Source organism: Astyanax mexicanus, chromosome 13, assembly GCF_023375975.1.
Source record: "Astyanax mexicanus isolate ESR-SI-001 chromosome 13, AstMex3_surface, whole genome shotgun sequence".
Classification (NCBI taxonomy): Eukaryota; Metazoa; Chordata; class Actinopteri; order Characiformes; family Acestrorhamphidae; genus Astyanax; species Astyanax mexicanus.
Genome location: NC_064420.1, coordinates 34826167 through 34850919, shown reverse-complemented (window position 1 = coordinate 34850919; position 24753 = coordinate 34826167). Strand labels below are relative to the sequence as shown.

Genomic DNA, 24753 nt, shown 5'->3' with positions numbered 1-24753 from the left:
TTTTTGCAGAATCATCTTTTTGTAAGCCAAATAACAAATTAATTCCAAACATGTCAAAACATCCCTAGGCTGTAGTCTCTCTCTCTCTTCTTCTGTTTAATGGAGAGAGATGTGAGATGTTTAAGTCACTTGAGTTCATATATTGTAACACTATATAACACTCTTTGCCAGGTCCATCAAGATGTTGTTTGAGTTTGTGTAGGCAGTAGTTCAAATAGTTCATGTAGTGTTTGGCTTTAGGAGGAAGGAACACACTAGTCTACACTCTTGGTAGCTGTTTGGTGACAGAGATGATTCCCATATGGGTGGACTCTGATTACGTCTAATATTGAAAGGAAATTGGATGGAGAAAAAGTACTTTTTGTTGACGAATGTTCTTCATCCATGACAGAGCTTCATCTTCAAAGTTCATGATGATTGCAGACCGCACTTTCAGTAGTGCTTAGAGGGAGCTAGAGCCAAAGGAAATGTGCTTCTCAGGCTTCCTTCTGTCTCTAGTCACACATGACAGCATAAACACAAACACACAGACACACACACATATACTTATATATACATTCTCATTTGCGGCTCATGCCCGGCTCTGGCAGCCTAATGCGGGGTTAACAACCTGCCATGGGGCCCAGCTTAAGAGAAAACACTGGAGAATAACTTCCTGTTCATATAACATCCTCAGCCCTTCAGCAAAACATCAACCACAGGGAATACCATGCAAAAAATCATGCGCCGACCGTAAGCCATACTTTTACTTATTCTTGTATGAAAACAAGTTTTATTTGCTTACACTAAACAAGGCAATGGAGTGGATGTTTTCTTAAAGCATTAATCTCATATGTCTATGTGGGTTTAAACAGGTTTGTTTTGTCTCACATTGCAAGAACTTTGGGTTTAATAGATCAGTGTTTCTCCAGCCAGTTCTTAGGGTCCAAGCAGTACATATATTTGCTAAAATCTAACTGCCAAAAAATTTGTAACTGGTGTTTGTTTTTAATGGCTTGGATAAGGTTTGTTATAACCTGGGAGAGGACAAAATTGTCAGGTGGTGGGCATTCGATTGGTACAACTGTCTAAGCATTAACTGAAAAACAGAAGCACTTAGTGTTCTCCTCCAAGCACTTTGAGCTGTCAAATGACATTACATTACATTACATTGAATTACATTACATTTGGCAGAGACATTTCTCTAAATCAACTTCAAATAATGATATATATAGTAATAGAAGTTCGACGTAAAAAAACAAATATTGTAATAGCAGCAGCATAGCATAGATTTCTAGGAGGATGCATATGTTAATCTATGCAATAAAGAATACTTTGCTCAAGGGTTGCAACAGAATTGTAACAAAATTGTAAAAATGAGTTAAATTGGTGCTATTGGTTCCTTGGAGTGATGTCAATGAACCACTTTGAATACAGTTTGTTAACGTTTTCTTCTACAGCCACACAATTGAGCATAAAAACTGTGGAATATTTTATAGAATATTTATGTTATGGAGGCAGACCTGGTCACTTTACATAACTAATATCTGGATTGTATCCTAAAAGAGTTTAGCCACAGGCATTTATGCTTAGTAGTCAAATATATTTTTGTGTAATGTGTCTTGGAGAGACAGATTTTGCTATAACTGCTACAACATGCAGCCCAAAGGTGTTTTAGGCAACCTTCTGATCCTAATACCTAAGATGCATGAAGTGACCAGATGAAAAAACAGGGGGTCATACAGCTGTAAAGTAAATCCGCTCTTTTTCTTCACTCACAGGAAGTTGGAGGCTCTGGACCTGTCTTACAATCAGATGGCCGTAGTACCCCCTCACCTACCCAGAGTTTTACGCCAACTCTCTCTCCAGCACAACCACATCCAGGACATCCCCCCTTTCTCGCTGAGCCATCTTCGCCCAGGTCTGCAGTCCCTGAGGCTCTCTCACAACCAGCTGCTCGAGGAAAGGATGTTGGGGAAGGCGTTCCGAGGTGCCTACAAAACACTGGTGGAGCTTCTTCTGGACAACAACTGGCTTGAAAGTGTTCCACAGAACATCCGCCACTTCAAAAACCTGCAGCTGCTGCGGCTGGATCACAACCGCATCACGTGAGTATGGGTGGATTCAAGGCTCTGACTGTAAATCTTCACACAGTCTCTGTGTACTTCTGCTTGACTGATACACTAATTTTAGAAGGCAGTGTCCCTGAAAACATTTTTTAAATTTTCATCCCTTAGTATTCCCTTTTATTCTCATTTATTTTTACACACGCTCAAGCCATAGAGTTTTCGTGTCCTGACAGCCACTAAACTTCATGTATTCTATTAGGGCAGGTATCCAAGCTTTTAGCCACAGCCATACTGACCACACCTACCTATTTGTTGTTTTTATTTCTATTCACTTACAGTAATTTTCAGCATCGCCTGAAACCACTCACTTAGCACTTAGTACACCTGGCAACCTGGCTTAACAACAGCCTAGCAACACCGTAGGATGTTTCATGGCATGGCAACACCTTAGAACCACCTAGCAACATTTTAGTAACCAATAAATATCCCTGAGCAACAAACAAGCAACTTAAGAAACTAGTGGCAACCACTTTAATCTGGCTCTGCTTCAGGAAAAACACATTTTTTAATTATTAAAAGAACAAGTACTTATAGGCAAGTAGTTCACTTGGTGGCCATCTTTGCAATTTATCCGGGCACTTATTTTCAGTCATGCAGGACGAGCCTTCTATTTGTTTAAATGGGGAGAGACCAAATCACTGAAAACCAAATGTGGGAATACTATTTCAGTAACACATTTTAAATCACTGATAGAATCACAGTTTATAGTGTTTGCTTCAATAATGCACAACCATAAACCATCAAGCTGATTGGCTGTTTTTTTCTGAAGCGCGGGACTTTGTCTTAGATCAGGAGCCATGATTAGCACAATGAGAACTCCCATTCATACTGAAGTCAGGCCTAAATCCTTATTAATAAGCTCTCTGCTATATGTCGCTGACCACAATGCATTTATTACATTTACAACTGGTTTGGGTCTAAATTCCCAACTTATTTTTATTAGTTTTAATTATAAACAGTATTTCTTAATGCTTTATTTTTTATAATTATTTTCTTTGTGCTGATTATATATGTGGTTTTGAGTGCAGGTTTACAGGTGTAAATTCTAGCTTTAGCGACTCTGTTTCAAGTCTTTTGTTTCAAAAATTAATAATACAAACAAATTAAAACATGCTTTTGTTATTGCCTGGGATAACTGCTCTGCAGTTCAGAACTGAACTCAATTAAAAAAACTGAGCTCAGTTTGTTTTCGTGCCCTATTCCCATTGTCACTCCATTTACCCTTGCCTTCCCTCTCTTCCCTCACAAAATTCACTCATAGATTTTTATTGGTTTGGATTGCATTTCAAAGTCATAAGCTTGTCGCTGCCTCCAGGCCATCCTATCCAATTATGGCAGGCGGAACACTGTGCATGCCCAACCCGAGGGAATGGAGAACTACATGAACTGAGAACTCCAGACTAATTAGAATATTTGTGTTTCCTTTGGCTGCCTGCCAACGATTGTGTGGATTCTGATATAGAGTGCACAACTCCTAATCTGCTTGTCATGTTTCTGTAGCCCTGCGACTTGGAGCCTGACCAAACTGTACATCCCTATAGACTAGAACAGGAAAACAACTTAATCATGATCATATTTACTGTAGATCCCAGATCATTCATACAGGATGTCATTAATTAAACTGGGCTCTGCTGTAGTGTGTGCTGAAGTATTCATCAGAGGTTTATCTGGTTATAACGATGGATGTAAATTATGTCTTGCAGCTCTGTTCCAGTGAAGTCAGTGTGCAAAGTCAGAGCGACTGAACCCTCCCCTCTGGTGGCTCTTCACCTGGAGAACAACCACATCAACGTGAAGAAGATTCCTCGCAAAGCGCTCTTGTGCATCAAAGACCACCACAGAGTCATACTGGAACCCCAGACTAATAATGAAAACCAGTAGAGCTTTGCAAAACATTATGCAACGTTAGCCTCGAGTTCAGCGTATAACCTAATTATCTGAATTATTTATTCAGTTATAACTTTTATTATTTATCTGCATCTCCTTAGACAGTGTTGCTTTTCCTTCATATTGTTGATTGACGCCTTTTTGTTTATCTTTAGCTGAGCTTCTCATTCCAGTCTTCATACCATCTCAGCACTTTTGCTTGTTCTAACAACGTGACTGTTCTTTCTGGAAATGCTATCTTGATGCCAGAGCTATTTTAGTATTTGCTGATTTTACAGTTTTTGTTGCCAAATGTTCGTGTATGGTGTATAGTGTTTCTACAAAAACAGGGTGTCTAAAATACAGGGTGTGTCAAAAGTAGGGTGTCTCAAAAGTTATGTGAGGAAACACATACATAAAATGATAATGGTTTCCAAGACAGTGATCCAGTTTTGGATACAAAACTTCATTTTTCATTTTATATGTGTGTTTCCTTACTGTCTAGACACTCTGTTCACCGATTAGCCATAACACTTACATTTCTTTCATTTTATCCTATTTTCTCCCCACTTTACACGGCCAATTACCCAACGCTCTGATTAGGACTTCCCCTATCACTAGTGATGCCCCAACACCAGGAGGTTGAAGACTAGCACATGCCTCCTCCGATACCTATGAAGCAGCATTGCCGAGTAGCATCACAGCCCACTCTGAGAAAAACACAGTGACTCAGTTCCGATACATCAGCTCACAGATGACTTGTGCTGATCGACATCACCCTTTTGGAGTGATGTGGGGAGAGAGCTCCATCTACCCACCCAGAGAGAGCAAGGACAATCGTGCTCTCTCTGGGCTTTGGTAGCCGATGGCAAGCTACATGAACAGGATTTGAACTGGCGATTTCCTGATCCAAATTTCTTCATTATTTATACAATCACTGTCCATTTTATTCATTTTACTAGTCATATATCAGCACTTTTTAGTCTCCATTGTTCCTGTTCTTTAAAATTCAGGACCCTATAGGACCACCGCAGAGCAGATATTATTTGAGTGAATGTTCATTTTCAGCACTGTAGTGATACTGACATGGTGGTCGTGTGTTAGCAGTTTGTGTGTTCACTAATACAACTGGATCAGAAACAGCAGTGCTGCTGGTGTTTTTTAACAGCTCAGTTTCGTTCTTCACTGAGAATAATCATCAACCAGACATATCCTGTAAACACTATCCTGTAGGCAGCATCCTGTGGACCCTACAAGTGGGCAGCCTCCTGTGACCACTGATGGAGGATTAAAGGATGACCAAAAAACCAACAGTGTACCAACAGATGAGCTTCTGTCTTTGACTTCACATCTACATGGTGGACCAGCTCAGTGGACACAGTGTTTAAAAACTCCAACAGCACTTCTGTTTTTGATGCACCGCTACCAGAGAGCAACAGAAACTTACACACTAAAGAACAGGGTGAAGGGAGGAGAGTAAAGTTAGCAGAGAAACAGAAGAACTAGTTGACCAAATGTAAAGTGACTATAAACTGTAAAAACTAGGAGGTGGTGTTATTGTTATGGCTGATTGGCGTATGTGACTAAAGGTGAAAACTTCCATCAGGAAATTGTGATACTGATGTTATATAATATAATATCTTTTCCATGATAAACTTGATCTATGTAACATGTCTTCTTAATAATAATAATGTAAATAAACGATTGATTGCAATATAAACCAATTCCACAAAGAACAATAGCAGTGAATTATTCAATCACCAACATCACGCAATAAAAAAGACTTCTGGTAGTGATTTATGTTAGTAGCATGAGCATATGTCACACCATACATATATTAACAGATCTCAAATGACTGACAGTCCTAGACTTCGCATGAGTCGTTATATTGTTTAAAAGGGCTTATGATAATCGGAATGGCAGGTAATGAGATGAAGCTTTGATGTGTTGTTAGTTCAGGTGTAAATGACTTGTGCCTTCATGTTTGAGTGAGCGTCTTGATGGAGTTTGAGCCTCTGGTGCCAGTGCCTCTGAGTGAAGGATCCTTTTAAGAACCTTAATATGTTTCATAATCAACAGCCTGGAAAACACTGCAACGTGAAATGGCACCAAAAAACTTACAGGTCACAGTTCCTTTCTTATTCTAAATCTTACAAGTCTGTATTCTGTTGTGTGAATAAACTAATAATGGGACATCCCAGGATTTTGATACATTTCCTGTCCCACCACTTAAATTTCAAATGTACATATCCAAAATATCTAAATGACTATTTTTTGTGAAAAATGTACTTGTTATAAGACAGTAAAATATGGTGGAAAAATAAGCTCCTTAAATATTATTCAAAAGACCGAATACCTTTGGATCACCTCAAAAATGTCCGTTTTCTCTTGTCCCACACATTGGGTGACCAAATTCTTTGGCAAATTTAACAATTAAAATAAGCGCTAAATAAATGACTTCCTCTTGTATATTGTTGATATGCATCTCCTTTACTTATGAAAACAACTTCTTTGGTCTACATTGTATTGCATGTTACAATTTTTACGCTATTAAGTTGTGTCCCACAACATGCGCGCAACCCTGTTACCATAAGGAATTTTACCTGGCAGAGAAAGAGTTAAAAATATTTGTCTACTGGCACAAAGGAAGTGACATCACAAGGACATTTTCTGCCCACATGGCAAGACCAAGAGTAAGTGCTCTAACAATTTTCAAGTTTTTTTTCCAAATATGTTTGTCCAAGTTGTGTGTGTCACTCAGTGAACGCAACCCTGTTACTCATATTGTAAGACTAATAATGAGTAGAGTCAAAATTTACTTTATATACTTATATACTAACCATGTTTGTCCTTGATCTTGTATACATAGCTCAATTTTACAGTTAGTATCTGTTCCTGGGTTAAACCATGACCACAACTAATTAAAAAAACGGATTTGATACTTGAGCTTGACCAATCAAACTTTTTGATAGTCTATTACCTGTATTTAATAAATATATGACTAAAAATGATCAAATTGAAGATCAAAATTTCAGAAGTGACCACCCCTGAAATGAACCAAAATCCTGGAATGTCCCATAATACATTAAAAACTTCTATTAAATTTTGGAAAAAAAATTGAATGCTCTAAAAACCAGAAGTTTAGAAAAATGCTGTACTAATCAAAAACAGCTCTAGGTCTAGCAGGGCTTTCTTCAGTGGGTTAGGTCTATGAATATTTTGGGTACATAAATGAGTAAATAAAATAAGAAAAGACTGTTATGCAGCAGTTAAATGGTTTTGGAACTGGCGTATTTTACAATGCTATTTAGGTTATCCACAGATTATGTTTGAATTAGTAGATAACAGTGTTTAAGTTTCACAGAAGTTGGGTTCCAAAACCTAGGCTACTGGTAAGATAGGGAGGAGGGGTTTCAATAATAATAGGGTCTCAATTAATATTTTTTTTTGTCCAGTTTTCCCTTTGTGTTCATCATGTGCAGAAAATTATGAGTAACCTAGAGTTGTAAAGAATGCATCATTTGTGTTCCTAAAATCATTCTGAACATTGGCTTTATTTATTGGATGTATACAAAGGGTTCTTCACTTTGTAATAATAGCATTCTTTGACTTGGCGCCAAAAAAAAGGATTTGCTTTGGGATGTTTCTAGTATGTCACCTTCATGTGTCAAACTCTTTGTGTTCAACTACGCCAAATTAAATAAAGTACAGTTTAATTCAGCTACAAAAATAAATGAGATAAAATAAGACAGTAAACCATATGCTTGAGGTATGTATTATGTATTATAAACACCACTGAAACAAGGGGTACTGTAGCATCCTAGACTCCTAGATCCTGGGCCTTTGCAGTAGAATAGGGTGTTCTGTCCACTTTTTTTTCGTGGATCACTGACAAAACCACTGAAGTACATGATGTGTGTGTACATGTGCTGGAGGTGATTATTTGCCTTTGCTCATGAAGAGATGCTTTTCTAACCAACTGGCTGCTCCGTTTGCAGAATACAATGCCCACGTTCTTACAGCTCTACTATCCCCTGAAGAGCAGGAGAAAAAAGGGGGTTCGCTGATTCTGCTGAGGAGAAATTAAGGCCAGGCGTGGAGTTCCAAGCTGGGGACTTTAAACTCCAACTCCAAAATCTGCTTCACAACACCCAAGCCACAAAAGCCCCTGAAGCTCTTTTAATTCTGTGACGTCACTGTTCTCAGTTGTCAGTGCTCCGTTCTCTGTCCTCCCATTACCTTATTAAGCCTCAACGTGCAAAACGTTCAAATCTCAAGGCAATCACTTTAAACCTGTTTTGGAAATCCGCCCAAACTAATCTTCTCTCTGAGAAAGTGTTCTTCTTGTTCTTCGTACACTTTTTTGCCAATCGCAAATCTCCAATTTCGAACCTTAGGCAATCTTTGTGGTTGTGACTTTTTTCGAGTTCTTCACAATGTTTCTCTTGTTTACTCGTCCCTTTCTCATTCTCTCCGTCTCGCTCTTCGTGGTTAGAAACCAAGAGAAGCCAGCAAGATCTCCACAAGGACTCAGAGATTCAGATAATCCCCCGTGTCTCCTCCACCGACTATATAACTCATCTCCGTTAGGCTCTTTTCTGTCATTCCTCTGTTCATACCCCTCCTCCCACACACTGGTTTAATTACCCAGTGCGCCTCATCTCTCTTCTGAACACTCTTACACTCTTGCTCTGCTAGTAAATGAGAAAACCACTCTTTTATGACAGCAAATGTGAGATCTAATACATCAAAGTTTTGTTTTGGACTGGCTGTCTCTTCTAATATCTCAGTCCCTGGATTTGTATCTTTATATTTACACCTTCCACTGTCCTGTAGGCATGATACAGAATACCAAACAGTATTTTTCTTCCTCGTGAAAGCAGGCACTTGGCTCACTGTCACATTTTTAATGTTGGCAATAGCATTAAAATTCCAAAGCCGTGTTTTCCACACTTGTTTCTCATGTTACTCTGATTTGGTTATATCTGATTTCCAGTGATATCAGTTCCCTTTTTGTTTACTGGCATGATGATTCAGCGCTGAAGGTTACGCAAACAGCTCACAAACATCCAAGAAGTGAGGACTCTCCTGGAAATGAGCATGATGACGTAGTTTGTTTTAAAATTCATACTCAATGTTCGACCTAATTTTGAATAATGTGAAAACTTGTGTTGTTCCCCACTATGCTACAGTACACAAATTGTAAAATACTACCAGACTTTAGCTTTATTTTTCATCAACAAAGAACCAGAGATTCAAAATACATTGTACATAGGTCACAATGTGTCTAAGTATATTTCATTGTGTCCTATGAGCATCCTAGCAAGTTAGAACAACTAACAATGACAAACTACTTTGACTTTTAAGCCCCAGCCCAGCTTTGACTGGAGCCAACAAACGTTGAGTTGTTTTGGTCAAACTGTGCAGCCAGCCTTTATACATAAATGGACTTATGGTGAGTATAATGTGGCTTTCTTTTAGAATAATCAACAGAAAAGCTTCCTAATGTCAAAGCGTAAGAATATTTCTTCCAAAAAGCCTTTGCATTTGGGCAAACAGTAACTCCCTTAAAGCTCAGCTGTTGAAGAAAGTTAGCAGGGCTAATGAGCGTCCAACATCTCTTTTAGACTTGTTACAGTATGTTCTGCAAAGTGACTAGTCTTTCCCTCTGTGCTGAGCATATAATCACATGCTACATCTCTAAGTTCGTCTGTGTCCGCCCACCCCGCCTGCCGCATCCATTGTGTGTGTTCGCGGTTATCTTAATTGTACCATCGTTTCAGAATGAGCGTTACTTTCAAAGAAACCAGTTATCCATTCCAGCTCTGCATCTGTTTCTCACCCTCGCACTGTGTCTTACACAAAGTCTCTGGTGAAACTGCATTTGCCTGAGTGCCTTTCAGAAAATGTCATCTTTAATGTCATGGTTCAGCAGCAGCATCGTCCTCTCTGCACAACCCTCGCTGTCATTGGCCATCATCTAGAGGACAATATCTGAGCATGCTCGGGTATCTAAACAGTGCACCAGTGCCAGCTTCAGTATCTCCCTGCCAGCATCCTCTACTGTGACCGGCCTCAATCCCTTTGATGAGGGAAAAGACAGGATATATGACTGATCTACCTAATCCATCATATCCGTACTGGCGTACGATCAAAATCAACTCCATCTTTTCTCCTGTCTTCTCTCTCGTTCTTTTATCTGTTTTTACATGTGGCGTGAGTTTGGAAAGCAGGGCACGGCTTTGACGCACTAGTGGTTGGTAATCAGTCTCAGGGCACTGGTGGTCTCTGTGAACTGTCCTATATCTGTGAAATACAGCTCTGGAAAAAATGAAGAGACCTTTTCAGTGTCTGAATGAGATTCTCTGATTTAGCTATTTATAGGTATATGTTTGAGTAAAATGAACATTGTTGTTTTATTCTATAAACGACAGACAACATTTCTCCCAAATTCCAAATAAAAATATTGTCATTTAGAGCATTTATTTGCAAAAAAAGAGAAATGGCTGAAATAATAAAAAAGATGCAGAGCTTTCCGACTTCAAATAATGCAAAAAAAAAAAAAAACAAGTTCATACTCATAAAGTTTTAAAAGTTTAGAAATCAATATTTGTTGGAATAACCCTGTTTTTAAATCCAAATTTTTGATGCATCTTGGCGTGTTCTCCTCCACCAGTCTTACACACTGTTTTTGGATAACTTTATGCCACTCCTGGTGCAAAAATTCAAAGCAGTTCAGCTTGGTTTGATGGCTTGTGATCATCCATCTTCCTCTTTATTACATTCCAGAGGTTTTCAATTTGGTAAAATAAAAAAAAACTTATCATTATCTCTATATTATTATTTGCCAAAATACATTACACAAAAATGAGCCCTCTAAGAAATAAATAATATTACAGAGTTTGTCATCTGTTTTTTTACACACTTGTGTTTGTGCTTGTATGATACCTGTGAATCGTTTGACTCAGTCAACAAGTGTATCATTAATCAAAACAATGCTGCTTATAAATGCCATGTTTGCCCAGTTCAAATATGAACAGTAAAACTGTACATAAACAATAGATTTGTACATGAACAGTGACTCTCAGTTAGATCTAAAAAGACCTCCAGTTCTTTGAAAGTTCACCTGGAACCTTTGCAGATATCTTCGATGCACCACAAGGGGAATCTTTTATCTGCTGGTGTTATATCAAGTCCAAAGTCAGTGCAGTGTTTTCCCAGAAAATCTTACAGCACTTCATGCTTCCCTCTGCTGACAACTTTTATGGAGATGCAGATTTCATTTTCCAGCAGCACACTGCCAAAAGTACCAATTGGTCTTATATAAATATTCTAATTTTCTGGAACACTGATTTTTGCTTTTTTTATTGGCTGTAAGCCATGATCATCAACAATAAAATAAATAAACGCTTAAAATAGATCACTCTGTGTTTAATACATCGATATAATGTATGAGTTTTCACATTTTCAACCGAGTTACTGAAATAAAGTAACTTTTTGATGATATTCAAATGTTGTTCCTAGAGATTATATAGTTCCTAGAAAATGACTCACTATGTCCTTTATCAAAGACCTACACTTTAAATCATTAACACAGGGCTTCACTTACTTTCTTTAGTTTGCACTGTAGAAGTTTACACAATGAGATATACCAATGTTAATGGGAAAGGAACCAGTTTATTGTCCCATGACTTTTGCCATGTCCCATGTGGATGTGATTTCTACTTGCCTGGACAATTCTAGCCAGATGCTGCCAGTCATGATCATTACCACCCACTGCGCTGTCCACTGTGGGTGATAATGCTTTCTATGATCCATTTCCTGTACACTGGAATTTCTGATCCATCTGGCGCCCACTATATCAGGCCTCGCTCAAACTCGCCATAAACATGCTGACCAGTGTCAACCTCACTCACAACATAACACCTCATAACTTATACAGGTGTGAGTGTTCCTAAGCATTAACTGAGGTAACACCTCATGATTAATGAAAAATACTTATGATAGCTTACTAAAATATTATAGAATGTATATACTATATAATATACGGTACCACTTTAAAATAAGACTACCTTTATAAAGGGTTTATTAATCATTACTAAATAGGTTGTAATTGCCTTAAAAATCATTAATAATCAGTTATAACACATACGTAGAAAGGGCAACAATATAGATGGCTGTGGGTTCACTATTTGGCAAACAAAAGGTCATTGTTGCCCTTTCAATGTATGTGTTATAACTGATTATTAATGATTTTAAAGGCATTTACAACCTAATTAGTAACCATTAATAAACTAATTGTAAACTTTTTTATAAACCCTTTATAAAGGTAGACTTATTTTAAAGTGGTACCTAATATACTATATATGGATCAAGTAAGCACTTCATGAATTCCAGATTTTTCCATTACTAGTGAGATAATTAGTTGCATCTGCACTCCCTAAAGGTACATTTTCAAATCTTATTGCAAAAATCTAAATAATAATGCTGGGTGTTTTCCAGTACCATTCAGATTTAAGCAAGCTCTGGCAGTAAAACAAGAATATTTGCAGTTTCACAAATTGTGTTTTTTGTTTGTAATAATATATGATATGTACAAAAATATAAATATAATTGTTCCAGCTAAGACCTGCCTAAAATGGATTGTTTTATTCTGTTTTTCTTTTTTAATTAACAGCTTCCTCTACATTCCTCATTGTTTTACACACATCTTTTTCCACATCCCTTATGTTCCCAGTAATCTCCAAATTGACATGTGATGACATCTCCTGAATTCCCTTATTGCTCACTCCATAACTTAATAAACAGTCTGGGAAGTCTTGTTGCTATTTTTGTATTTTTCTCCACAGACTGCAAACATAATATCCTACTTTTTTTACCTGTCAGCTAAATTTCACAATGCTGAAGTGGACAACAAGATAAAACAAAAACATAAAGCATCCCACCTATGTTATCATGATCTGTCCAGAGACGTATGTGCTTTCCTTCATCTTAAAACAGAGCTAAAATCCCAACTTTAAGAGCCTGTTCTGTGTCTGCTCTTGTCTAGTGACAGCAGCTTCCTGTGTTTGTTATTAGAGGTGGTTAGGAGGGGGCAGAGGCCAATGACACCCCCCACAAATGTCCTAAAACACACATGGACCAGAACTCTGCACACACACAAACACACACACACACACACACACACACACACCAACAAGGAATTCCACAGTCAGGAGAAAGAAGAATGACGAAAAAGCACGCTCTAGAATGAGACAAAAAATCATTATGCATAAATATTCTCCACATATGCAGTTTATTGTATTTCTAGTCCGCTTTGGCATCTCTGAGCTTGTTTCACCATCTCCAAGAGTCCTTTTTGGTATCTCCAAATGTCATTTTGGGCATCTCCAAGTGTCCTTTTGGGAATTTCCAAGTGTCCCTTTGAGGATCACCAGGTGTCATTTTGGGCATCTCCAAGTGTCTCTTTCGGGATCACCAAGTGTCATTTTGGGCATCTCCATGTGTCCCTTTGGGCATCTCCAAGTGTCATTTTGGGCATCTCCTAGTGTCCCTTTGGGGATCACCAAGTGTCATTTTGGGCATCTCCAAATGTCATTTTGGGCATCTCCTAGTGTCCCTTTGGGGATCAACAAATGTCCTTTTGGGCATGTCCAAGTGTCATTTTGGGCATCTCCAAGTGTCCTTTTGGGGATCTCCAAGTGTCATTTTGGTCATTTCCAAGTGTCCTTTTGGGCATCTCCAAGTGTCCCTTTAGACATCTCCAAGTGTCAGTTTGGGCATCTCCAAATGTCATTTTGGGCATGTCCATGTGTCATTTTGGGCATCTCTATGTGTCCCTTTGGAGATCACCAAGTGTCCTTTTGGGCATCTCCAAGTGTCTATTTGGGCATCTCCTAGTGTCCCTTTGGGGATCACCAAGTATCATTTGGGGCATCTCCAAGTGTCCCTTTCGGGATCACCAAGTGTCATTTTGGGCATCTCCTAGTGTCCCTTTGGGGATCTCCAAGTGTCATTTTGGGCATCTCCAAGTGTCCTTTTGGGCATCTCCAAGTGTCCTTTTGGGGATCACCAAGTGTCCTTTTGGGCATCTCCAAGTGTCCCTTTCGGGATCACCAAGTGTCATTTTGGGCATCTCCAAGTGTCCCTTTAGGCATCTCCAAGTGTCCCTCTGGGGATCACCAAGTGTCATTTTGGGCATCTCCAAGTGTCCTTTTGGGCATCTCCAAGTATCATTTTGGGCATCTCCAAGTGTCCCTTTGGGGATCACCAAGTGTCTTTTTGGGCATCTCCAAGTGTTCTTTTGGGCATCTCCAAGTGTCATTTTGGGCATCTCCAAGTGTCCTTTTGGGGATCACCAAGTGTCCTTTTGGGCATATCCAAGTGTCCTTTTGGGCATATCCAAGTGTCATTTTGGGCATCTCCAAGTGTCCTTTTAGGCATCTCCAAGTGTCATTTTGGGCATCTCCTAGTGTCCCTTTGGGGATCACCAAGTGTCCTTTTGGGCATCTCCAAGTGTCCTTTTGGGGATCACCAAGTGTCCTTTTGGGCATATCCAAGTGTCCTTTTGGGCATATCCAAGTGTCATTTTGGGCATCTCCAAGTGTCCTTTTAGGCATCTCCAAGTGTCATTTTGGGCATCTCCTAGTGTCCCTTTGGGGATCACCAAGTGTCCTTTTGGGCATCTCCAAGTGTCCTTTTGGGCATATCCAAGTGTCCTTTTGGGCATATCCAAGTGTCATTTTGGGCATCTCCAAGTGTCCTTTTAGGCATCTCCAAGTGTCATTTTGGGCATCTCCTAGTGTCCCTTTGGGGATCACCAAGTGTCCTTTTGGGCATCTCCAAGTGTCCTTTTGGGCATCTCCAAGTGTCCCTTTGGGCATCTCCAAGTGTCATTTTGGGGATCACCAAGTGTCCTTTTGTGCATCTCCAAGTGTCATTTTGGGCATCTCCAAGTGTCAGTTTGGGCATCTCCAAGTGCCATTTTGGGAATCTCCAAGTGTCCCTTTGGGGATCACCAAGTGTCAGTTTGGGCATCTCCAAATGTCATTTTGGGCATGTCCATGTGTCATTTTGGGCATCTCCATGTGTCCCTTTGGGGATCACCAAGTGTCCTTTTGGGCATCTCCAAGTGTCTATTTGGGCATCTCCTAGTGTCCCTTTGGGGATCACCAAGTATCATTTTGGGCATCTCCAAGTGTCCCTTTCGGGATCACCAAGTGTCATTTTGGGCATCTCCTAGTGTCCCTTTGGGGATCTCCAAGTGTCATTTTGGGCATCTCCAAGTGTCCTTTTGGGCATCTCCAAGTGTCCTTTTGGGGATCACCAAGTGTCCTTTTGGGCATCTCCAAGTGTCCCTTTCGGGATCACCAAGTGTCATTTTGGGCATCTCCAAGTGTCCCTTTAGGCATCTCCAAGTGTCCCTCTGGGGATCACCAAGTGTCATTTTGGGCATCTCCAAGTGTCCTTTTGGGCATCTCCAAGTATCATTTTGGGCATCTCCAAGTGTCCCTTTGGGGATCACCAAGAGTCTTTTTGGGCATCTCCAAGTGTTCTTTTGGGCATCTCCAAGTGTCCTTTTGGGCATCTCCAAGTGTCATTTTGGGCATCTCCAAGTGTCCTTTTGGGGATCACCAAGTGTCCTTTTGGGCATATCCAAGTGTCCTTTTGGGCATATCCAAGTGTCATTTTGGGCATCTCCAAGTGTCCTTTTAGGCATCTCCAAGTATCATTTTGGGCATCTCCAAGTGTCCCCCTGGGGATCACCAAGTGTCCTTTTGGGCATCTCCAAGTGTCCTTTTGGGCATCTCCATGTGTCCCTTTGGGCATCTCCAAGTGTCATTTTGGGCATCTCCTAGTGTCCCTTTGGGGATCACCAAGTGTCATTTTGGGCATCTCCAAATGTCATTTTGGGCATCTCCTAGTGTCCCTTTGGGGATCAACAAATGTCCTTTTGGGGATCAACAAATGTCCTTTTGGGCATGTCCAAGTGTCATTTTAGGCATCTCCAAGTGCTGTTTTGGGCATCTCAAAGTGTCCCTTTGAGGATCACTAAGTGTCCTTTTGGACATCTCCAAGTGTCATTTTGGGCATCTCCAAGTGTCCTTTTGGGGATCTCCAAGTGTCATTTTGGTCATTTCCAAGTGTCCTTTTGGGCATCTCCAAGTGTCCCTTTGGGGATCACCAAGTGTCTTTTTGGGCATCTCCAAGTGTTCTTTTGGGCATCTCCAAGTGTCCTTTTGGGCATCTCCAAGTGTCATTTTGGGCATCTCCAAGTGTCCTTTTGGGGATCACCAAGTGTCCTTTTGGGCATATCCAAGTGTCCTTTTGGGCATATCCAAGTGTCATTTTGGGCATCTCCAAGTGTCCTTTTAGGCATCTCCAAGTATCATTTTGGGCATCTCCAAGTGTCCCCCTGGGGATCACCAAGTGTCCTTTTGGGCATCTCCAAGTGTCCTTTTGGGCATCTCCATGTGTCCCTTTGGGCATCTCCAAGTGTCATTTTGGGCATCTCCTAGTGTCCCTTTGGGGATCACCAAGTGTCATTTTGGGCATCTCCAAATGTCATTTTGGGCATCTCCTAGTGTCCCTTTGGGGATCAACAAATGTCCTTTTGGGGATCAACAAATGTCCTTTTGGGCATGTCCAAGTGTCATTTTAGGCATCTCCAAGTGCTGTTTTGGGCATCTCAAAGTGTCCCTTTGAGGATCACTAAGTGTCCTTTTGGGGATCTCCAAGTGTCATTTTGGGCATCTCCAAGTGTCCTTTTGGGGATCTCCAAGTGTCATTTTGGTCATTTCCAAGTGTCCTTTTGGGCATCTCCAAGTGTCCCTTTAGACATCTCCAAGTGTCAGTTTGGGCATCTCCAAATGTCATTTTGGGCATGTCCATGTGTCATTTTGGGCATCTCCATGTGTCCCTTTGGGGATCACCAAGTGTCGTTTTGGGCATCTCCAAGTGTCTATTTGGGCATCTCCTAGTGTCCCTTTGGGGATCACCAAGTATCATTTTGGGCATCTCCAAGTGTCCCTTTCGGGATCACCAAGTGTCATTTTGGGCATCTCCTAGTGTCCCTTTGGGGATCTCCAAGTGTCATTTTGGGCATCTCCAAGTGTCCTTTTGGGCATCTCCAAGTGTCCTTTTGGGGATCACCAAGTGTCCTTTTGGGCATGTCCAAGTGTCCCTTTCGGGATCACCAAGTGTCATTTTGGGCATCTCCAAGTGTCCCTTTAGGCATCTCCAAGTGTCCCTCTGGGGATCACCAAGTGTCCTTTTGGGCATCTCCAAGTGTCCTTTTGGGCATCTCCAAGTATCATTTTGGGCATCTCCAAGTGTCCCTTTGGGGATCACCAAGTGTCTTTTTGGGCATCTCCAAGTGTTCTTTTGGGCATCTCCAAGTGTCATTTTGGGCATCTCCAAGTGTCCTTTTGGGGATCACCAAGTGTCCTTTTGGGCATATCCAAGTGTCCTTTTGGGCATATCCAAGTGTCATTTTGGGCATCTCCAAGTGTCCTTTTAGGCATCTCCAAGTATCATTTTGGGCATCTCCAAGTGTCCCTTTGGGGATCACCAAGTGTCCTTTTGGGCATCTCCAAGTGTCCTTTTGGGCATCTCCAAGTGTCATTTTGGGGATCACCAAGTGTCCTTTTGTGCATCTCCAAGTGTCATTTTGGGCATCTCCAAGTGTCAGTTTGGGCATCTCCAAGTGCCATTTTGGGAATCTCCAAGTGTCCCTTTGGGGATCACCAAGTGTCATTTTGGGCATCTCCATGTGTCCCTTTGGGGATCACCAAGTTTCCTTTTGGGCATCTCCAAGTGTCCTTTTGGGCATCTCCAAGTGTCCCTTTGGGGATCACCAAGTATCATTTTGGGCATCTCCAAGTGTCCCTTTGGGGATCAGCAAATGTCCTTTTGGGCATGTCCAAGTGTCCCTTTGGGCATCTCCAAGTGTCATTTTGGGCATCTCCAAGTGTCATTTTGGGCATCTCCTAGTGTCCCTTTGGGGATCTCCAAGTGTCATTTTGGGCATCTCCAAGTGTCCTTTTGGGCATCTCCTAGTGTCCCTTTGGGGATCAACAAATGTCCTTTTGGGCATCTCCAAGTGTCTATTTGGGCATCTCCAAGTGTCCCTTTGGGGATCACCAAGTATCATTTTGGGCATCTCCAAGTGTCCCTTTGGGAATCGGCAAATGTCCTTTTGGGCATGTCCAAGTGTCCCTTTGGGCATCTCCAAGTGCCATTTTGGGCATCTCCAAGTGTCCTTTTGGGGATCTCCAAGTGTCATTTTGGGCATCTCCAAGTGTCCTTTTGGGCATCTCCAAGTGTCATTTTGGGCATCTCCAAGTGTCCCTTTGGGGATCACCAAGTGTCATTTTGGGCATCTCCAAGTGTCCCTTTAGGCATCTCCAAGTGTCCCTTTGGGGATCACCAAGTGTCCTTTTGGGCATCTCCAAGTATCATTTTGGGCATCTCCAGGTGTCCCTTTGGGGATCACCAAGTGTCCTTTTTGGCATCTCCAAGTGTTCTTTTGGGCATCTCCAAGTGTCATTTTGGGCATCTCCAAGTGTCCTTTTGGGGATCACCAAGTGTCCTTAAGTGTCCTTTTGGGGATCACCAAGTGTCCTTTTGGGCATATCCAAGTGTCCTTTTGGCCATATCCAAGTGTCATTTTGGGCATCTCCAAGTGTCCTTTTAGGCATCTCCAAGTATCATTTTGGGCATCTCCAAGTGTCCCTTTGGGGATCACCAAGTGTCCTTTTGGGCATCTCCAAGTGTCCTTTTGGGCATCTCCATGTGTCCCTTTGGGCATCTCCAAGTGTCATTTTGGGGATCACCAAGTGTCCTTTTGTGCATCTCCAAGTGTCATTTTGGGCATCTCCAAGTGTCAGTTTGGTCATCTCCAAGTGCTATTTTGGGAATCTCCATGTGTCCCTTTGGGGATCACCAAGTTTCCTTTTGGGCATCTCCAAGTGTCCTTTTGGGCATCTCCAAGTGTCCCTTTGGGGATCACCAAGTATCATTTTGGGCATCTCCAAGTGTCCCTTTGGGGATCAGCAAATGTCCTTTTGGGCATGTCCAAGTGTCCCTTTGGGCATCTCCAAGTGTCATTTTGGGCATCTCCAAGTGTCATTTTGGGCATCTCCTAGTGTCCTTTGGGGATCTCCAAGTGTCCTTTTGGGCATCTCCAATTGTCATTTTGGGCATCTCCAATTGTCATTTTGGGCATCTCCAAGTGTCCTTTTGGGGATCACCAAGTGTCCTTTTGGGCATCTCCAAGTGTCATTTTGGGCATCTCCAAGTGTCCCATTTGGGATCACCTAGTGTCATTTTGGTCATCTCCAAGTGTCCCTTTAGGCATCTCCAAGTGTCCCTTTGGGGATCACCAAGTGTCCTTTTGGGCATCTCCAAGTGTACTTTTGGGCATCTCCAAGTGTCCCTTTGGGGATCACCAAGGGTCCTTTTGGGCATCTCCAAGTGTTCTTTTGGGCATCTCCAAGTGTCATTATGGGCATCTCCAAGTGTCCTTTTGGGGATCAACAAGTGTCCTTTTGGGCATATCCAAGTGTCATTTTGGGCATCTCCAAGTGTCCTTTTGGGGATCACCAAGTGTCCTTTTGGGCATATCCTAGTGTCATTTTGGGCATCTCCAAGTGTCCTTTTAGGCATCTCCAAGTATCATTTTGGGCATCTCCAAGTGTCATTTTGGGCATCTCCAAGTGTCATTTTGGGCATCTCCAAGTGTCAGTTTGGGCATCTCCAAGTGTCATTTTGGGCATGTCCATGTGTCCTTTTGGGCATCTCCAAGTGTCCCTTTGGGGATCACCAAGTGTCATTGGTGTGATTGGTTTAATTTATTTAGTTAATGATACTACTGACTACTGGTTTAGTAAGAGGTGAGAAATGCTGTCAAAAAAAACCTTTCCACGTTCCATTAGCAGCTGGACCAACAGAATCTTACTCCAATAAAATTGTAAAAGTTGGCATCCTTGGTTAAGAGCTAAGGAGATACTGCCAAGCAGTGGTAAAAATGCACAACATGTTCTTTACTTAAATTTCTCTGTGTAATTGGCCATTTTATACTCTTGTGCTACACATTTCAGTGCACCAAATCTGTCAAATGCATGTTCATATTGCATGTTTCATAGGAACAACTGCCTAAATAAAACAGCAGGTAGTCTATTTCGATAGACTGTTTCGTTAGAAAATGCTCCCAGTAAATGTATAGGCATTATATTTAGATAAAGTGGTGGATTAAGGTAAAGTAAAGATGATTAATGTGATAATGTTCATAAGGTTCAAGGAGTTGTCATGTAACCTATTTGTATGCAATTCATACACTTATACTTTGTTTAACATTTGTACCTCTAAAAACCTGGCAGGTAAATGAATATTGGTTTTCATGTTGGTGGAATCACTTACTGAAACCTCACAGGTCCCCTGATGCAGTGTGTAAGTGGGTGCTGGCAGTGATGAAGTGAATAACAGCACATGCTGCCAATGGGAAATAAGAAACAGGCTGTAGAAACACATCAGCACTATGAGCTGTGAGGTGCTTCATTTAAAACTCCAAATTAAATCCAAAAGCCATGATTATTAATCTTATAGTTCATGTCACTGGTGTTTAGATATAAACTATATGTACAAAAGTATTAGGACACCTGCACATGCACAGTTTCTTCTGAAATCAGTGGTATTAAAAATGAGTTGTTGGAGTAGTTGTCTCTAGTGTGAAGAGAAGGCTTTCAAGTACATTTTGGAGCATTGATGTGAGGATTTCATTGCATTCTGCAACAAACGCGTCAGTAAGGTTAGGATGTTGGATGATGACCATCCCACCCCACTTCATCCCCAATTCCCCAACACAGTTCAAATGATTGATATGTGAGTATAACTGAGTGTATTTGATAGTTTAAACAGTGATACAACTAAGTATCCCATGGAAAACAATGGCAGAAGTTTATATTTTTTCAAATGAATTCAAATAAACAGTTATGCAAATATTTCAGTAGCCCAACATCTTTAGGACAAACACAACCATGTTTCAAACAGTCTCTATTCATTTATCATACTTTTTTAACACACATAAAAAGCTTTGCAAAAAATTTAGAGACCACTTCAGTTTCTAAATCAATTTCTCTGGTTTTGCTATTTATGGGTATCTATTTGAGTAAAATGAACATTTCACTTTTCCTAAATAAAAATATTGTAATTTAGAGTATTTACTGTGTTTTCAGACAATGAGAAATGGCTGAAATAACAAAAAAAGATGCAGGGCTTTCAGACAGCAAATAATGCAAAGAAAACAAGTTCATATTTATAAAGTTTTAAGAGCTCAGAAATTAACAGTTGGTGGAATAACCCTGGTTTTAAGCTGTTTTCATGCATCTTGGCATGTTCTCCTCCACCATAACTTTATGTCAATCCTGGTGCAAAAATTCAAGCAGTTCAGCTTGGTTTGGTGGCTTTGGATCATCCATCTTCCTCTTGATTATATTCCAGAGGTTTTCAATTTGGTAAAATCAAAGAAACTCATCATTTTTAATTGGTCTCTTTTTTTCATAGATTTGATATTTTGTATTTTAAGCTAAACTGTAAAATATCAAAATGTTTATGGTTGTATGTGTAGCAGGGATGTGTAAATTTATTAAATAAAAGTGTAAGAATATTACTAACCTTGTGGGTTCACTTCAGCCCTGTATTCTTTTGGGTACTCTGGTTTCCTCTCACCTGCAAAAAGCACATGTTCTGTGAATTAACAAAAACCTGAATAGGTAAATATATTTTTGTTTGTTAACATGCAGTAGACCGGCATCCTTTCCAGAGGGTATTTCTGCATTGTGCATAAAGGATTTCAGGTAGGTTTCAGACCCAGCAAAGCCCTGGCCATGCTGACGCAGAGATGATAAAGAAATTAATAAAAATGTTGCTGCTCTACTCCTCACAGTAAGATTGATCAAATTTAATGTTCCTGAATAAACTGTGAACGTAGATATACTATACTGACATTTGCATTCTACTTAAATAACATAATCTATGCAAATCATATCATATTAGAAGCACATTGTGTCTGTAACTTTTAGCAAAAAAAATAAAACAAAAAAGCTTTCTCGCATTCAACATCTGATCTCTGTTGTGGTGAAAAACACTGCAGCTGTTACAGACATGATAAAAACTGAGCAGAGAAACACAGTCATGTGTGAAAAAAGACCACATAATGTTGTCTGAGCAGCAGGTAGTGCAGCTCTCTGGTAGGACTAACAATTTGTATGTGCAAGAGACACAGTTTCTAAGCCTGAGACCATACTTATGAGACCACAGCTATGAGCTCCTCCGCAGTGTGCTACATGGACTCTAAACACACGTTTCACTGTGGTTCCCTTGCCCAGCTCATACTATATTTCAACGCTTTGCTCACCACAAAAGGCACCACTGAGGAAATATGCCACATTTTTCAGTGGCACCATAGGGACCTGAATGTGTTCTGACAGCTGTCACTTTTAGGGAGCTTTCATGCCCTGTGCAGTTGCCACAAGAGTAATTAGATTTTGATTAAAAGCCTAATAAGAGGCATTAATCACAGGCTTCCCCTGCAGTGCAGCTGGAGGTGAGGGCAGCAGGGGGCACACTGATTTAAGGATAGCACAGAATAACATCAAATAAATTACTGGAGCATAGCAGACATGATATTAAAAGCCATTTAACCATTTTTAGGGTTTCCCCTATGGGACATATTAATAGAGAACATTTCCATGGATGATGGACCTGGCACTTTGATGTGCACTTTGTCACTTACAATTCACAATATGTCCCTTTTTAGAGTCTTACCATGATTAGGTCTAAAGCTTTAAGCTGATGGTTGTGGGGCCCACTAGCACTGGCAGTGTCCGCTTGTTTCCAATTTGCAGAAAGCATTACAGGGCATTAGCAGTTGTGCTGGCAACATCTCCCAGACTGTAAACAAAGCAACACAATAAGTAAGGATTTAGCAATTTTACAACAGTATTATTAATTCTTATTTTCTGTCTCTGGAGACCTTTTTCTGGTTTACAACAAGCCAATTTACCTAGCTAACTAGCAAAAGACACCCTAACAAGATGCACAGCTGCCAACCAGATGGTTCACTCATTAACTCCTTCACTAGACCCTAGAAAGACCAAACAACAAACCATCTACTAAAAAAAACAGCCACTCTGAGGACATTTACCAAAATCACCGTATTGCATTATGGTATACATTACGAAATTGCTCCCTGTTACAGAAATAGTGCACTATATAGTGTGTCAGTCATGTTTTATTGCTGTTCGAAATCTCCACAGTGCATTTTATAAATAGTTCACTATCAAACTACTAGCACAAAATGTAGTGCACAGATGATGTGCGCTAAAATTTCCAGCATATACCATAATGCAATGCACTGTAAAGCAATGTTGTGTCAGAAATCATCAGAGCGGATAGTTGAAAATTTAGTTCATTTTATAGAAATGCTACATGGTGAACAGTGAATGAGTTCATGAGTGAGTGATGTGCTTTTTACATTTTGAACATCACTATACAATGACTAACACACTATATAGTGTACTATTTCTGTAATAGGGAGAGATTCTGAAGATTTAAACATCCTCTCACTGCTAAGCTAGCTATCTAACGTTCCCACGTTTGAATAAGTCCTCCTCAATGACTAAATTATCTCGTTCCCACGCCTTAATAAGTCCTCCCCATGACTTAAAGCGGCAGTCCATAATATTTTGTTTCTAAACTGAAAGCAGAAGCATTTCTGAGCTCTTTGGCTCGTTTTTTTTTTGCACTATAACTTCATATTCTCGCATTGTTTAGACTCTTTGGCTCGTTTTTGCCCTATAACTGTACCCTCTCGCCACGTTTAGACTGTTTGGCTCGTTTTTTGCTGTAACTGTACACTCTCGCCACGTTTAGACTCTTTGGCTTATGTTTTTGCTCTACAACTGTATATTTTCGCCACGTTTAGACTCTTTGGCTAGATTTTTTGCTCTATAACTGTATATTCTCGTCACGTTTAGACTCTTTGGCTCCTTTTTTTGCTCTATAACTGTATATTCTCGCTGCGTTTAGACTCTTTGGCTCATTTTTTTGCTCTATAACTGTATATTCTCGCTGCGTTTAGACTCTTTGGCTTGTTTTTTTGCGCTACAACTGTATATTTTTGCCGCGTTTAGACTCTTTGGTTTGCCTTTTTTGCACTACAACTGCACAGCGGCTGGTTGAAGTGAAGTTTCTGACTGAGCGCGCTCTCTCTCTCTCTCTCTCTCGACTGAACATAACCTGGATTCAAGCGCTCTGAAAGAAGACCGCATCACACCCGCCCAGTTTAAAATTATTCTTCCGCACGCTAGGTTAAAGTACCCATTCATCCGCCCTTGGGGGATTGGGGGCCTTCAGTCCCCTAAATCCCAATTTACGGACACCAGCTTTAATTATCTCATTCCCACACTTTAATACGTCCTCCACATGACTTAATCATCTCAATCACTCATACTTAGTTACCTCGTTCCCATGCCTTAAGTCATAGCCATAAATTGGGTCTTGTTCACATGAGTTAATTATCATTTTCCCACACCTTACTAAGAAGATGTAGCCAGACATTATTATTATTTTTCATCTTTGTCACCTTATTTGCTTCGTATGAAGCATGTTGCGTCCAAAACATTAAACTACCATTTGTTTGTCTAAATAAATACACAGAATACATTAACTTTAGCTCCCCAACCTCTGCTCTATTTGTGTAACTAGCTAGGTTATATAG

The 24753-nt window shown here is 40.5% G+C and overlaps 1 protein-coding gene and 1 long non-coding RNA gene across 2 annotated transcripts in view; one reads left to right on the top strand and one right to left on the bottom strand.

The window, feature by feature from the left end:
• Positions 1-5698, top strand: part of si:dkey-32e6.6 (extracellular matrix protein 2) — a 28806-nt gene extending 23108 nt beyond the window's left edge. The window contains exons 8-9 of the mRNA XM_007250009.4: positions 1761-2087; positions 3812-5698. Coding sequence (XP_007250071.3) covers positions 1761-2087; positions 3812-3989 — 505 coding nt within the window. The 3' untranslated portion in view covers positions 3990-5698. The remainder of the gene's footprint in view (positions 1-1760; positions 2088-3811) is intronic.
• LOC103022152 (uncharacterized) overlaps positions 1-24753 on the bottom strand; it is a 46344-nt gene that overhangs the window by 21295 nt on the left and 296 nt on the right. Inside the window, exons 2-3 of the long non-coding RNA XR_454808.4 lie at positions 22800-22925; positions 21648-21701 (exon numbers count right to left, since the gene is read on the bottom strand). This is a non-coding gene — a long non-coding RNA (uncharacterized LOC103022152). The remainder of the gene's footprint in view (positions 1-21647; positions 21702-22799; positions 22926-24753) is intronic.